At 43.8% G+C, this 17,130-nt stretch overlaps 2 protein-coding genes across 2 annotated transcripts in view; both read right to left on the bottom strand.

The window, feature by feature from the left end:
- The window catches only part of LOC111855429 (NACHT, LRR and PYD domains-containing protein 3-like), a 48,716-nt gene extending 31,838 nt beyond the window's left edge, over positions 1–16,878 (bottom strand). Inside the window, exons 1-4 of the mRNA XM_072706479.1 lie at positions 16,797–16,878; positions 16,153–16,212; positions 15,616–15,657; positions 14,657–14,770 (exon numbers count right to left, since the gene is read on the bottom strand). Of these exons, the coding sequence (XP_072562580.1) occupies positions 14,657–14,770; positions 15,616–15,657; positions 16,153–16,172 (176 nt within the window). The 5' untranslated portion in view covers positions 16,173–16,212; positions 16,797–16,878. The remainder of the gene's footprint in view (positions 1–14,656; positions 14,771–15,615; positions 15,658–16,152; positions 16,213–16,796) is intronic.
- On the bottom strand, positions 1,813–13,033 carry LOC140582476 (NLR family CARD domain-containing protein 3-like). Its single transcript, XM_072706867.1, has 7 exons — positions 12,794–13,033; positions 7,731–7,878; positions 5,753–7,472; positions 4,258–4,431; positions 3,851–4,024; positions 2,223–2,396; positions 1,813–1,990 (listed from the first exon to the last, which is right to left on the bottom strand). The coding sequence occupies exons 1-7, from the start codon at positions 13,031–13,033 to the stop codon at positions 1,813–1,815; spliced, it is 2,808 nt and encodes a 935-aa protein (XP_072562968.1).
- Positions 16,879–17,130: the final 252 nt, after the last annotated feature.

Genomic DNA, 17,130 nt, shown 5'->3' with positions numbered 1-17,130 from the left:
CGTGCAAAGTTGGCAAGCTAAGGATAATACCGTCTACAAACCATCAATAAAAGCGGATTAAACTGCACAGATCGTGCATCATGAAAAACAGAAAAATATTACTCAGAAAAACAGGATGGTTATTTCATTAATTCGGAAAAAACAGAATTGATTGTTTTTCAGATGAATGCAATACGCTTCCGTAGAGAACCGCTTACCGCGCGCGTGACTCTAGATGCGGCGCCGCTGCCGCGAGGCGTGAGCCCCGAAATTTTGCGCAGGCACCGTGGCCGCTCTAATCTGTTAACATCGGCGCCGAAAACAAATAATATTTTCGCCGCACATTCAGTGCGTCCCGGGCGCAAATTTCTTTTAGCACCGTGGTTCGTGAAATCTTATTAAAATTCATGAGAAGCCTTACATGATTGGCTGGCTCATTAATATTTATGAGAGGAGCACTACCTGATTGGTCAGTTAACATCGCTATGTGTCGCCTGTTTTTTAATGTCTAAGGCAGGGGTGCCCAAATCCAGTCCTGGGGGGCTGGAGCCCTGTGTAGCTTTTCTCTCGGAAACGTCCGACAATCTCCCGTTCGAGCTACCCACATCTCGGAACAAACATGGCTGCCTCCATGAACACGTTGCTGTGTGTTGTTGCTTTATATTTTAGCAGATTTGGAGTTTTCCAAATGGAGAATTGGAGATTTTTCCGAGAGACAAACAAGAAACACGAACCAGTCAAACCACATTAAAAGCTTTATAAAATATTTTAGTACATTCATAGCGATATTCTTTTTTCGATCGGTAAACAAACTACAAACAAACCAAGTCGCCATGTTGAAATTACGTCACAGGGGTAACTCGGGCAACAAAATCTTCTCCGACTTTAACGTCATAAAAGGGGCGTGTTTCCGACGGGAAGTGATGTTTTTCGTGACGTATCGTGACGTTTTCATCCGAGTTCCGACTTGGAGAGAAATAATCGAACGCACCATTAGTTCTTTCCCTGTTCCACCATAAAGGATTCAGGTCAAGAGCTGTATGGTAATTAGCACAAGGAGTTGAATCAAGTGTGTTAAATGAGGGGAAACCCAAAAATGTGCAGGCCTCTGGCCCTCCAGGACTGGATTTGGGCACCCCTGGTCTAAGGCATTCCCTGGCCAATCAGGAATATTCGCTCATGAATATTAATGAGTGTTCCAGAACCACCCTGTAAAAATGCAAATTCGCATCTCACACTGGAGGAGTGTATCACTGCCTATGGGTGCCGTCTTAGGACAATACTAACGAATCTCACACAGGAAACATACACTAACGGCATGTGCAAAAAGAACAAATGCAAAGGATTCTTTTTTGTGAAAAAGAATATATTTTAACCATATTATGCTCCAATACAAACACAAAGATGATATGAGCAGTTATAAAGTATTTGTAAAAAAAAATATATATTTGTTTTTACGTATAAATGAATGAATAGTGTTTTGGTGATGATTTTGATGTTTTGTTTTTCTCATTTGGATGTTGTCTAAAATGACACACACAGAAACTCACCTAAACACAAACATGGAAATCCATCTACATACAGTGCAGAAAACACACTCAACATAACAACTGTGTGAATACAACCATAACATAGTATTGATGGTATTATTAATAAAAACATGCAAACACACTTACATTTCTGTAAGCCTGGTCTGGTCCTGCACTCTCCACAGTGGTCCACACTACAGGAGAAGCAGAATGACATAGTGCTGCTGTATCCATTTATTTATTGGTGCCTCTTCTTCACATACATGCATAAGTATCTGTAGCGTGTCAGACACACACTCTGTACTCACTTCAGCTTCTCCAGTTTACAGCTGGGATCCTCCAGTACAGCAGAGAGCAGCTTCACTCCTGAGTCTCCTGGGTGATTGTAGCTCAGATCCAGCTCTCTCAGGTGTGAGGGGTTTGACCTCAGAGCTGAAGCCAGGGAAGAACAGCCTTCTTCTGTGACTCTACAGCCTGACAGCCTGCAGAGAGACAGGCAAAAACTCTCAGATAACTAAAATAATGTCATTATTACAAGTATGACTTTCAAGTAAATGTGACTATTTTCATACAATGTGAGTTCTTTCAATATTTACAGTTAAAAGTGTGGAATACCCAGTAACATTGACCTTAGGATCCCAGTTTAGGGTGGAATACCCAGTAATACTGAGTTCAGTATCTACAGTTTACAGTGTGGAGTTCCCAGTAACTGACCTCAGTATCTCCAGTTTACAGTGGGAATCCCCCAGTTCAGCAGAGAGCAGCTTCACTCCTGAATCCTGCAGGTCATTGTCACTCAGGTCCAGCTCTCTCAGGTGTGAGGAGTTTGATCTGAGAGCTGAAGCCAGCACCTCACAGCATTTATCTGTGAGTTCACACCGGTCCACCCTTAGGAAAATGAAACACTTATAAAACCACCTTTCGTATTGGTGCTCTGTATGTGAGCCATCACTGGCATCACAGAAGAGATTTTGTAAAACAATGAATTTATTGTACAGTATATAAAAACCATATTTAAGTTCTAAACTGCAACATAACTGTCACCTTCCTTTGTCTATTAGCTCTGCTGAACAACACAAACCATGTGCTAAGAACGACTGGCTTCCTGCTTTACTGCTTAATTATTTCTAACATGGTTTACAGCTGATTAGTTTGTGGGATATAAGGAAGTAGGAGAAGAACAAAGAAGCTGTTTGTGTTTGTTTATTATGTTGCTGCTTAAGTGCATTATGGGTCGTCCTGCCAAACTTCTTTTTGGGAAACACATTTTCTGTAGCAGGGTAATTATTGTTAATAAAAATACAATTGAAAGAATTAAAAAACATTTCCATAAAAAATACTATTTAACTAAAGTAATGGTATGTTTGTCTTTAATTACCATGAATACCTGGAACAGCAGTGATCGGCTCTCAACCATAAAAGTATAGCGTTAGATCAGTGGGTAACGCTTGAGGGAGGTTCTCCATGACAGTATGGTAGATCAGTGGGTAACGCTTGAGGGAGGTTATCCACGACAGTATGGTATTAGATCAGTGGGTAAGGCTTGAGGGAGGTTATCCACGACAGTATGGTATTAGATCAGTGGGTAAGGCTTGAGGGAGCTTATCCATGACAGTATGGTGTTAGATCAGTGGGTAACGCTTGAGGGAGGTTATCCACGACAGTATGGTGTTAGATCAGTGGGTAACGCTTGAGGGAGGTTATCCATGACAGTATGGTGTTAGATCAGTGGATAACGCTTGAGGGAGGTTATCCACGACAGTATGGTATTAGATCAGTGGGTAAGGCTTGAGGGAGGTTATCCATGACAGTATGGTGTTAGATCAGTGGGTTCTTCTTGGAGACCTTGGATGGGTAGCTGGAAGGCGCCCTCCCCCCCCCCCCGCCCCCCGGGGACTTCATTGTTCTGCTTTGGGACTTTAATGTTCACATGGGTAGCGACAGTGAAACCTGGAGGGCTGTGACTGGGAGGAACAGCCTGGCCGATCTGAACCCGAGTGCTGCTCTGTTATTGGACTCCTGTGCGAGCCACAGTCTGTCCATAGTGAACACCGTGTTCAGCATAAGGGTGTTTATAAGGCACCAGGCACCAGAGCACCCAGGCCGCAGCTCGATGGTCGACTATGTGATCATATCTTATGGCTGTGGCACTTTGTCACTTATAATATCCATTCTTAAATGTTTCATGTTCTTTTAATTATGTTTATTTTCACATTTTTCTTACACTTTTACTTTGTCTATTTTTATATTATACAGTTTATTTTCCGGAAAGCACTTTGAATGACCTTGGTGTATGAACATGTGCTAGACAAAGAAACATTACATGTTCACTCTCTACTCACTTCAGCTTCTCCAGTTTACAGCTGGGATCCTCCAGTACAGCAGAGAGCAGCTTCACTCCTGAGTCTCCTGGGTGATTGTAGCTCAGATCCAGCTCTCTCAGGTGTGAGGGGTTTGACCTCAGAGCTGAAGCCAGGGAAGAACAGCCTTCTTCTGTGACTCTACAGCCTGACAGCCTGCAGAGAGACAGAAAAAAACTCTCATATAACTAAGATAATGTCATTATTACAAGTATGACTTTCAAGTAAATGTGACTACTTTCATACAATGTGAGTTCTTTCAATATTTACAGTTAAAAGTGTGGAATACCCAGTAACATTGACCTTAGGATCCCCAGTTTAGGTTGGAATACCCAGTAATACTGAGTTCAGTATCTCCAGTTTACAGTGTGGAATTCCCAGTAACTGACCTCAGTATCTCCGGTTTACAGTTTGAATCCCCCAGTCCAGCAGAGAGCAGCGTCACTCCTGAATCCTGCAGGTCATTGTCACTCAGGTCCAGCTCTCTCAGGGGTGAGGAGTTTGATATGAGAGCTGAAGCCAGCACCTCACAGCATTTCTCTGTGAGATTACAGCTGTCCAACCTGGAAAAGAAAACATTTTAAGGCACAACTTACACATAGTTAATGGTACTCTGTATTATTAACGATGCATGTGAAAATTATATATGAATTTTCCCGTAATATATTCAGACCAATGAAACAGCTTCCACTGCAGTCGTCAGCCATCGTTCTGCCAGGTTTCCCCAAAGTAGGGTTGGATATTGAACTTCGGTACTTTTGTGGTACCGACCAAACTGTTCTGATCCTATCGAGGTTCGAAAATTTATTCTCTTTCGGTGCTAAATTTCGATACCGAAACACTATCTCAGCACCTGTGAGCTAATAAGCATGCAGCATACTCACGTAAAGATTTAAAGGCGCTGCTGATTGGCTGTCTAATGTAACATCACACAAACATATTATAGAGGAGAAAAGTGCATCCAGAGACAAACCTGGGAACCGGTTCCCATGTCTGTTGTTGTTTTTGTTTTTCACATAATGTAAATAATGCCTAAGAATCAAAAGTGTGGCTTCACATGTTTCCAGACTGTGACCATTTAGCTGCATTTTGTGACCATTATTGGAGACAGTGTGACTACATTTTATGAATAGGCGCCCCTGTACCTGTGCCCTCATTTATGCCCGAATATGCCACCATATAGTTTCATTGTAAATTTAAAATAATGTTAATCTGTTACTGCCTGACTAGCTGTGTCGTCACATCCTCAGCCAGGAGCAGCTGTGGCCAGCAGAGGGCGCCAGTGAGCAGTCAGAGACAGCAGTCTTCTGAAAGCTCCCAGCTCTGGGCTCCATCACATGGACACGCCTGCTGACAGTAACACTCACATACCATGTCTGTGGGGCTGGTGTGTGGCTCAGCAGGCTAAGCCTCTGTGTCTGTGGTTGGAGGATCGCTGGTCAGACACTCAGCAGAACAGTCACATGTCTGTGGGCCCTTGATCGAGGCCCTTAACCCCCAGCTCCAGGGCTGCTGGATGTCAGCTGACCCTGTGCTGTGACCCTAAGCTTGGTGTCACCTGTAAATGTGTCCGTGTCTCTCATGGAGAGTGAGAAGAGAAGCACTCCAATGTACAATGTACAAATAAAGGATCATTTCACTCATAAACCCCCCAGATAAAGACCCCCTTTGTTTCTATAGCAGGTCAGGATGCACACTGGATGGTCATGGAAATGTCACTTTGTTACTACATCACTACCTTCAGTCATTATAAAATCTGGGTCCCAGATTATCAAAAAACAATCCAGCCCAGGTATTAATGCACAAGGAGAAATAAATTTACATATTTTAAACAATGTTAATATGTTACTGCCAGACAAGATAGGTTTTCACATCCTCACTTACAGAGCTATCCTAGATGTCTTGACCACAGGCAGCAGCCTCCAATGCTCCTTATCTGATCTGACGAATTTCTTCAGATCAAACACATCCAGCTCCTCATCTGACATCAGTAACACAAAGGCCAGAGCTGAATACTGTGCAGGTAAGAGGTCTTCTGCTGAAAGACGTCCTGAATTCAGGTGTCTTTGTGCTTCCTCTACTAGAGAATTGTCACCCAGCTCATTCAGAGAGTGGAACAGGTTGATGGTCCTTTCTGGAGATAAATTCTCTTTTATTTTCCTCTTGATGTATTGGGCTGTTTCTTTAATGTCATGTGAGCTGGTTCTTGTCTCTCCCAGTAGCCTTTTTAACAGTGTCTTACTGGAGTCTGTTGAGAGGCCCACGAGGAAGCGGAGGTAGAGGTCCAAGTGTCCATTCTTGCTCTCTAATGCCTGATCCACTGCAGTCTTCAGCAGGTCAGCTGATGAGTTTGACAGAAACACATATAAAGCAGCGAGATACTCCTGGATGCTCAGATGCACAAAGCAGTACACCTTCTCCTGATACAAGCCATATTCCTCTTTAAAGACTTCTGTACACACTCCAGAGAAAACTGAAGCTTCACTGACATCAATGTCATTCCCTGTCAGATCTTGCTCATAAAATATGAGATTGCCTTTCTCAAGGTTGTCAAAAGCCAGTTTACCAAGTTTCAAAAGGAATTCCTTGCTGTATTTCTTAAGCTTGGTTTCACTGTTTTTCATATACTTGTCATTTTTTAAACTCGTCTGAAAGATCAGGAAGTGTGTGTACATTTCAGTCAGAGTCCTTGGAATTTCTACCCTGTCAGTTTCACTAAAAAGCCTCTTAAGAACAGTGGCTGAAATCCAGCAGAACACAGGTATGTGGCACATGATGAAGAGGCTCCTTGATGATTTCACATGTGTGATAATCCTGCTGGCCAGGCTCTGATCTTTGAATCTCCTCCTGAAATACTGCTCCTTCTGGGTATCACTAAACCCTCGTATCTCTGTCACCTGGTGGACACACTCAGGAGGAATCTGATTGGCTGCTGCTGGCCGGGAGGTTATCCAGAGGAGAGCGGATGGGAGCAGATTCCCCTTAATGAGGTTAGTCAACAGCACATCCAGTGACGTTTTCTTTGTTACATCAAACCAGCTCTCATTGTTCTGAAAATCTAGAGGAAGGCGACACTCATCCAGACCATCAAAGATGAACAAGACTTTGTACCTAAACAGCTCAGAGGATTCAACTGATTTGATATCAGGGACAAAGTGGTGAAGCAGTTCAATCAGACTGTATTCATCCTTAATCAAATTCAGGTCCCGGAAAGGAAGAGCAAATATGAAGTGAACATCCTGGTTTGCTTTTCCATCCACCCAGTGGAGAATAAATTTCTGCACAGAGACTGTTTTCCCGATACCTGCCACCCCTTTAGTGAGTACAGTTCTGATAGGTGTCTCACGCCCACATAAGGGTTTAAATATATCATTGCACTTGACTGTATTATCTTCTGTTCGCCTTTTCTTGGATGATGTTTCAATCTGTCTCACTTCATGTTCATCATTGACTGCTCCAGTCCCACCTTCAGTTATGTAGAGTTCTGTGTAAATCTCACTGAGAAGTGTTGCCTGTCCTTCCTTAGCTTTCCCTTCAAATACACACTCACATTTCTGCTTCAGGGTCCCTTTGATTCTGTGCTGACATTGTGACAGAAGATGCCCTGAAATGAAATGAGAGGTAAATGCACAGACTTTTCAAAAAACACATTTTTTACTAATATGAGCAAAACTAAATCAAATTAAATTAAATAATAAACTGAAATGTAATACATGTTTTTTCCATATACTATTTTTTCTGAGGCCAAACAAACACACAGAGAATGAGATTCAGCTCTTACTCTTCTCCAGTAGGTCAGCGAGATCATTTCGGTCCATGGTCCTCAGGATGTACAGTGTGATCTTCAGTGCTCCTTCTCTACCACAGGTTTTCTGCATCTGACCGTCACTGTCCTGGACATTGTCCTCCTCCAGCTGAGGCTCAGAGCATTCTGGATAATTCTGATCTAGGTACCTCGTGATGATTTTCAGCTCATCCTTCAGGAACCTCACAGCATTTTTCTCTAATGACTAAAACACACCATCACAGTTAATTGTTGCTATTTGACCCAAACCATTTCATAGTTTCATTTGTGAATCGTAGGGTTGAATATCTTTTCTTTAACATGATTAGTTTCTTACTGTACAGCTGTATAAAATGTAAGCCAATTCACACAACACTTCAGAAAATATATATCAGCAATAAATACAAACCTTCAATATGGAAGATAAACCCGGTTTCTCCTGTAGATCTGAACTGCATCCTTCCATTTGGTCTCTGTGAATAAGGCAGAAATATGAAGACCTCAAATCATCTACACAAGTGTAACAGAAAGTCTGTCATGGTCCCCATTAAAAGTGCTCTTGCTGCCGACACAGAATAACCAAGTGGTGTATTTTAATGTGTAAAGGTGTAAGATGTGGCTCAGTGGGCCTGTAATCAGAAGGTTGCTGGTTCAAACCCAGCCTCAGCATGTCTGTGGGTCCTTAAGCAAGGCCCTTAACCCCCAGCTCCCTGGGTGCCCCAACAGGTGGCTGCTCTTCATGAACAGCTGGCTCTACAAAGAGCAAGTTGTGGGATGTGTAAAAAAGAATTTCCCCATGGGGACAATAAAAGATCTATTATAAGATTTATTCATTAGGGCGGCTTCATAACAGCATAAGAGAACCAGTGACGTCCTGCTCCTCCACACAGAGAAACACAGCAGGCAGGATAGACAGTTTGATATGTGGCCCTTTGTATTCAATGGCTTTTAGAGAGATTAACTTGATTTCAAACAGATTTCAGCTTAATTAGCAGAGCTAATTAACAACATTTCATTCACCATCCTCAGGCAGCAAACTGAGTAAATATCCTGAGAATTTATGATGGTCTCTGACAGGAAGCTCAATATAAACATTTTTACAAACAATACAAAAATACAAAAGTGTTTATTTTCTGTCCATGATTCAATTGTTGATGCACTGTAAAAATATTTCCTCCACTCAATCTAAATTACAAAGAAATGCTGTACGTCTGGATCGACAAATAAAATCAAATTGGCACAACTAATATCAACTAATGCAGCCAACAACAGTTATGTGTGTAAAATTAACTACACAGTAATGGATGTACAATTAACTACACAGTTATGGCTGCTAAATTAACTACACAGTTATGGCTGCTAAATTAACTACACAGTTATGCCAACACCATGTGTAATTGTCATACATAAACAACTCTACCAGACAGACAACTAAATTGAGCAAATGATAAACTCAGTTTATCGGTTTATCATCAGACAGACGGACAGACAGCACGGTATTATTTTATTATATAAATACACCAGTATTTCTCAAAATACATCAAAAATTACGTTCAGACAGACAGACAGACCTTTATTGTCACTATTACAGAAACAGTGAAATAATAGTTCAGCAGCTCTCTGTTTAGCAGTTTAAGTTAAAGTAATAAATAAGCAATAAGAACAACGCACAAAAAGAAACAGCCGTCCTCTTACAGTGTGAGTGTCTGAGTACAATGTGTTTGAAATGTACAGGGATGCTGTGAAAATCCTCCTGAGCTTTTCAGCCACCCCTGTAACATAAGGGATGATAACACTCTTACGTTTGTTCTCTTCCCTGTCAGTTGTAGCCGTGCTACACATTTCACACCAGGCAACACACTGAGACAGAAACTGGTCCACCCCAAAGACAAAACACCCAGACACAAACAGAGCAGCGTAGTATATGCAGTTCAGTGCAGTGAGGAATGTACAGATGTGTACACAGGAGAAACCAAACAGCAGCTCCATAAACGCATGGCACGGCACAGAAGAGCCAGCCAATCAGGACAAGACTCAGCAGTTCACCTACATCTGAAAGACAAGGGCCACTCCTTTGAAGACCAGAACGGTAAGATGCTAAACCGGGAGGCTGACTGGTTCAAAGGAGGTGTGAGAGAAGCAGTTTACTGCAAGAAAACGACCCTCGTTAAACAGAGGAGGCGGCCTTAGGCATAATTTATCACCCACTTACAATGCTGTTCTTTCAACTCCACCCAGACGGTTTCACAGTCATTCACACCCTGGCCCAGGTGGTCACAGTGACATACATGAAAGCCAGGGGACACAACAACCCACAGGTGACCATCGAGTATTAACGACTTGAGGGCTCCACAGGATTTATACACCTGCTACTCTAACCAGTCAGTCAGAATGCAGAAAGCCCTCTGGATTGAAGGGCGGAACTAAACAAGTCCAGTTGCCCTGAATAACCTTTCTTGGGATGAGGGGGGAGAAAAGGTAGCATCCAGGGTGTGAGGAGCCTGTGATGATGTTACTGGCTCTGTTACTGGTGCAGTCTGCCAGTGTAAATATCCTTGAGGGGGGGTAGTGCCGTTTACATGCACTTTAAAAGTCTGGGTTTAGTCAGACTAACACAATAATTACTTTTTCTTGGTTTGCATGTAAACATACTGACAGAGATGATTCCTGTGTGACGTTTTGTTCATCTTCATCACACCTCAAATCATCACTTCATCATATCACACATCGACCAGCCCTACAATATACTACAGCCATGTTTCGGAATCAGTACAAAATACCCCGTCTCGCACTGCGATGTCATAAGCCAGTGAAAAACCAACAGCTTGAAGTACCGCACTCTTGGTACTTTCTCGCAGTAAAATCACACCCACAAAACACCAGGCAATACATAGTTTCAGATGTTGAATTTATTGCCTTCCCTCCCTGCAACATATGCAATTGTTGAATAACACAACTGAAACAGAAGAAAAACAAACATTTAACAAAGTATCCATTTATGGAGTCCTGGTAATATTTGTGTTGCTCCAACCTTCTTGTAGACAACTTTGGAATAATGTCGATAACCCTAGAGTGGGTAATTTAACGTAAGGCTGGGAGATAAAATGATAACGATAATTAACTCAGTGGGGGAGCAGGTAAGTCAAAAGCAACCAGCCCAGAAGGGCAATGCAGCGAAATCCAAAATGAAAGTGCACAATAAAATTCAATCCATAAATCCAGAGTAATAATCCACAGAGAATTCAGACACTCTAGGAAGAATCATGGTGGCGTTTTGTCAGCCCTGACTAATATAACCTGGCCTGCTGCCAATCACAGTGTTGGGAGGATGAACAACCTAAACACAGCAAACGCACAGTGAGGTTTACTGGGTTAGCAGGGCCCACATGCTACTGTTCTGGTAAAACAGGCGAGTCACGGGAGAGAAAAGCGCCGATTCAGAGGAAACTGCGGCGTCCGCATCAGCAGCCACGTGTTTTTAAAAAAGAGATATTGTGGATAAACCAGGTAAAAAGACATCAGTGGTGCTGTGATACTTTGGCGGTTTAAAGAAGCTTAAGACACAACAGACTGGTGCTGTGTTTGTAACTGTAAAACATGTGCCGACTAAAACTGGAAATACTACAAACTTATTTCACCCCTTGAAGCATCGTGATCCAGTGGGACATACAGAATGCAGGCGCTTACAGTCACAGACACCAGCAATCAGTGCTGCAACTTTCAGTCGCATCTCATGTTGGTTCAAAACAGGATACAAAGTTTTATTTATCAATATAAAGCGGGAGCAACTAAACCCACCCTCTATGACAAGCGGTGAGGCCATCAGAGAAAAACCCCCAGCAATACTGTACTACTGGCGTATCACTAGTGTCACACCTTAGCGGTGTCAATGTTAATGCATTAAAGATTGTGATTGATCTGGAAGCCTTAATGTGCTATTTTGTTTTTAACGCAATTAACCCTCTGGAGTCGGCGATCTTGCCAAACCGACTAAACCACCAGAAAAGCCAGCTGACCCTGAACAAACTCATCAGGAAGACCAGCTCCATCACAGGACTGACCCTGAACAAACCCATCAGGAAGACCAGCTCCATCACAGGACTGACCCTGAACAAACCCATCAGGAAGGCCAGCTCCATCACAGGACTGACCCGGAACAAACCCATCAGGAAGACCAGCTCCATCACAGGACTGACCCTGAACAAACCCATCAGGAAGGCCAGCTCCATCACAGGACTGACCCGGAACAAACCCATCAGGAAGACCAGCTCCATCACAGGACTGACCCTGAACAAACCCATCAGGAAGGCCAGCTCCATCACAGGACTGACCCTGAACAAACTCATCAGGAAGGCCAGCTCCATCACAGGACTGACCCTGAACAAACTCATCAGGAAGGCCAGCTCCATCACAGAACTGACACTGGACACGCTCATCAGGAAGGACAGCTCCATCACAGCACTGACCCTGAACAAGCTCATCAGGAAGACCAGCTCCATCACAGGACAGACCCTGAACAAACCCATCAGGAAGACCAGCTCCATCACAGGAGTGACCCTAAACAAACTCATCAGTAAGGCCAGCTCCATCACAGAACTGACACTGGACACACTCATCAGGAAGGACAGCTCCATCACAGGACTGACCCTGAACAAACTCATCAGGAAGGTCAGCTCCATCACAGGACTGACCCTGAACAAACTCATCAGGAAGGCCAGCTCCATCACAGGACTGACCCTGAACAAACTCATCAGGAAGGCCAGCTCCATCACAGGACTGACCCTGAACAAGCTCATCAGGAAGGTCAGCTCCATCGCAGCACTGACCCTGAACAAACTCATCAGGAAGGCCAGCTCCATCACAGGACTGACCCTGAACAAACTCACCAGGAAGGCCAGCTCCATCACAGGACTGACCCTGAACAAACTCACCAAGAAGGCCAGCTCCATCACAGGACTGACCCTGAACAAACTCATCAGGAAGGCCAGCTCCATCACAGAACTGACACTGGACACACTCATCAGGAAGGACAGCTCCATCACAGGACTGACCCTGAACAAACTCATCAGGAAGGTCAGCTCCATCACAGGACTGACCCTGAACAAACTCATCAGGAAGGCCAGCTCCATCACAGGACTGACCCTGAACAAACCCATCAGGAAGACCAGCTCCAACACAGGATTAACCCTGAATAAACCCATCAGGAAGACCAGCTCCGTCACAGGACAGACCCTGAAGAAACCCATCAGGAAGACCAGCTCCGTCACAGGACAGACCCTGAACAAACCCATCAGGACGACCAGCTCCGTCACAGGAATGACGCTGAACAAACCCATCAGGAAGACCAGCTCCGTCACAGGACAGACCCTGAACAAACCCATCAGGACGACCAGCTCCGTCACAGGACAGACCCTGAACAAACCCATCAGGAAGACCAGCTCCGTCACAGGACAGACCCTGAACAAACCCATCAGGACGACCAGCTCCGTCACAGGACTGACGCTGAACAAACCCATCAGGAAGACCAGCTCCGTCACAGGACAGACCCTGAACAAACCCATCAGGACGACCAGCTCCGTCACAGGACTGACCCTGAATAAACTCATCAGGAAGACAAGCTCCGTCACAGGACAGACCCTGAACAAACTCATCAGGAAGACCATCTCCGTCACAGGACTGACCCTGAACAAACCCATCAGGAAGACCAGCTCCGTCACAGGACTGACCCTGAACAAACCCATCAGGAAGACCAGCTCCATCACAGGACTTACTCTGAACAAACCCATCAGGAAGACCAACTCCGTCACAGGACAGACCCTGAACAAACCCATCAGGAAGAACAGCTCCGTCACAGGACTGACCCTGAACAAACCCATCAGGAAGGCCAGCTCCGTCACAGGACTGACCCTGAACAAACCCATCAGGAAGAACAGCTCCGTCACAGGACTGACCCTGAACAAACCCATCAGGAAGGCCAGCTCCGTCACAGGACTGACCCTGAACAAACCCATCAGGAAGACCAGCTCCGTCACAGGACAGACCCTGAACAAACCCATCAGGAAGACCAGCTCCATCACAGGACTGACCCTGGACCCACTGGAGGCAGTAGTGGAGAAGAGGATGGTGGCAAAACTCAAGAACATCATTCTTGCCATCCACTCCAGAATTGAGGAACAATTGTACATGCATATTCAACATGTCCAGACTCACAAAAAGTACAATAGACCCAAAATCCAGGCTGCACACACATGTGCATGACAAGATTTACCTCGATCATACTGTGTGGAAACTGTAAGAAAGCAATTGTTTGATTCTTTTGTTTCTGATAAAGTTACAGGACAACCCAGCGAGCCTTTAACAGGCTGTTGTTGGTGTTGCTGGTCTAGTGGTTAGGATGCTTACTTCTACACCAAGAAATCATGGGTTTGAGGCCCACCTCTGGCACTACTACCACTGGACTTGGGTCCCTGAGCAAGACCCTTAACCCCCACTTGCTCCAGGGGGACTGTCCCTGAATTTAGAATAAATAGAAATAGCTCTGGATACGAGTGTCTGCAAAATGTTGTAAATGTAAACAGGCCCCGGTCCATTAAAAATTTTAAAACTGAGGCTGTATTCTAAGCATGATCTGAGTTAATTTCTTATTGAAACAGAAACATCCATCTCAGAAGAAGACAGTTTATTGTTCAGTCATTTTTAATGGATATTAGCTTTGTACAGGTCAGCCTGCTTTTCCAGCTGTACGCAGAGAATTGAAATATGAAATGCAATTTTCAATTAACTAACTTCCAATTCCATTATTAGCAGTAATCCTCATCCTCAGATGAAGTTTATATCAAATAAAGACATAACTTCTGTTTAAATTTTCAAAAGATAGGATTTGTGAAAGTTAAAAAAGATGCATTCTTTAAAAAGCTATTTTCTTCATAGCCTGTGTGCCTGTATGCCTTTTGACTGACTGTGTGATTGTTTTAAACAGTGTTTGTTTAAATGTTTAAATTTACCTCTGATCTGTAGGAAAAGGTCCCTCTCTGAATTTGAATGGGGGCTCCATTGACTTGTCACTCTTCATGGAAACACAGCTGGGTGCAGGTGAGTCTGCTCTCTCCATCAGGACACTGTGGGCAGAGAGAGGAAACAAATCCTCATTATATAAATATAATTCATACAATGTGGGCAGCATCACATTAAACCTTTGGTAAATTTTCAGTGAAGTCTCAAAAATGACAGGATTTGTGATTAGTTAAAAAGGTACATTGTTTAAAGGTATTTTCCTCATAGCTTGTATGTGCCTGTATGCCTTTTGGAGTGTTTTAAATGGTGTTTGTTTAAATGTTTAAATTTACCTCTGATCTGTAGGAAAAGGTCCCTCTCTGAATTTGAATGGGGGCTCCATTGACCCGTCACTCTTCATGGAAACACAGCTGGGTACAGGTGAGTCTGCTCTCTCCATCAGGACACTGTGGACAGAGAGAGGAAACAAACCCTCATTATATAAATATAATTCATACAATGTGAGCAGCATCACATTAAACCTTCAGTTGATCAGTCTTCTGCTTAACCAGCCGTGAAGCTCTTCATGCAAACAGACTTTGATGTGAAATAAACTGTCTCATATAAAGTTAATATTCCTGTTTGAAAGGTTTAGTTATCACTGTAACAGCCTCTGTCACTAGACTTGGCTGCTGTTCCTCTTTCCCAGTTAGTTTATATATGTATTTGTTCTCTATCACGTTACAGTATGTGGTCGTTTTGGGTAGGAGGGATGATGTGATGGTTCCCGCTAAAATAGAACTGGCTGATTTTGGAGGACAGAGGAAAGGAAATGCTGAGGTATTTTATTATTAAACTATAAATATTAATGTGCCCCCCAGCCTTAGCTAGGAACCCTGTTTACTTTTACTTTATGGCCTAACTATAGACCCACAGACACATGCATGCTAGTGGCCTGTAACACTGTTACCTCTCAGGCCCCTTTGTCTTACACCCCACAGGGGGGGTCATTGCAGACGCAGCTCCTCTCTCCTTATACCCCACAGGGGGGGTCATTTCAGACACAGCTCCTCTGTCCTTATACCCCACGGGGGGGGTCATTGCAGACACAGCTCGACTCTCCTTATACCCCACAGGGGGGGTCATTGCAGACACAGCTCGTCTCTCCTTATACCCCACAGGGGGGGTCATTGCAGACACAGCTCCTCTGTCCTTATACCCCACGGGGGGGGTCATTGCAGACACAGCTCGTCTCTCCTTATACCCCACGGGGGGGGTAATTGCAGACACAGCTCGTCTCTCCTTATACCCCACAGGGGGGGTCACTGCAGACGCAGCTTGTCTCTCCTTATACCCCACAGGGGGGGTCATTGCAGACGCAGCTCGTCTCTCCTTATACCCCACAGGGGGGGTCACTGCAGACGCAGCTCCTCTCTCCTTATACCCCACAGGGGGGGTCATTGCAGACGCAGCTCGTCTCTCCTTATACCCCACAGGGGGGGTCATTTCAGACGCAGCTCCCCCCATTTTGGTGCTGATCCACAGCAGATGATTCCTACTGGGGTCTCTGTGAACATGAAGGGTAAACAGACACATACAAATACAATATCTAACAATCAACACTTTTACGTTGAACTGGACGTTACTGGAATAACAATGTCACGCTAACAGTTATCGCCATTTTTTTCTTAAAAAAAGCCAAACAGCCGCAGAACTTTATCTACTTTATTCCCGTAGTGTCACACAGGTAGCGCTGAATTTCAGGCAAACTCAAGTCATTAAAACATTCTATAAAAACCCGTTAATTCGCTTAACATTTGACAAATTATTCCATAACGTTTACTCCATGCGGTTATTTAAAGTGTATCGAATTACATTAAATGTCTAATTATACTGAGAAGTATTAAATTCCAGCATGTGTGTTAAACAGGGGCAGATTTAAGGGGCGGCCACCGCACATGAAAATAATAAAAAACGAAATTTGGATTATTTTATTTTCTAAGCGGAAGCACAGAACAGACACGGTGCGGTGCGCCCCCCCTAAATATAACTGGCCCCCGACGCCCCCCCCCCAATCAAAAGTTTCTGCAGACACCACAGGTTAAACACGATTATTTTATTATTAGTTGTATCTGCTGACTATAATCTTACCTTGAAATGCCAAATATCTTTATATCATCCCGGAATCTTATTCGTGTTTCTTGCTAAAATGGCGACTCTGACTTTCACTCTTTCACTTTCATTTACAGACAGGAAATTATCAGCATCGTACGAAACGCGGAAGCGGTTCATGACACGGGGTAGAATTTTTGGGGATATTATCCATGTGATTTAAGAATTAGGAACAATGAGGGAAAGGGGACAAGCTCCCACCACCAAATAATTTTGTTATAGCGCATATTTTACGTCATATTTGTGCATATAATGCACGGTACAGCCGTGAAATTTAAATCGTTAACACACTTGAATCATTAATAGTCGATCT

This window comes from Paramormyrops kingsleyae, chromosome 24 (genome assembly GCF_048594095.1).
Source record: "Paramormyrops kingsleyae isolate MSU_618 chromosome 24, PKINGS_0.4, whole genome shotgun sequence".
Lineage (NCBI taxonomy): Eukaryota > Metazoa > Chordata > Actinopteri > Osteoglossiformes > Mormyridae > Paramormyrops > Paramormyrops kingsleyae.
The sequence above is the reverse complement of the archived record's forward strand: the minus strand, read 5'-3'. Positions and strand labels throughout refer to the sequence as shown.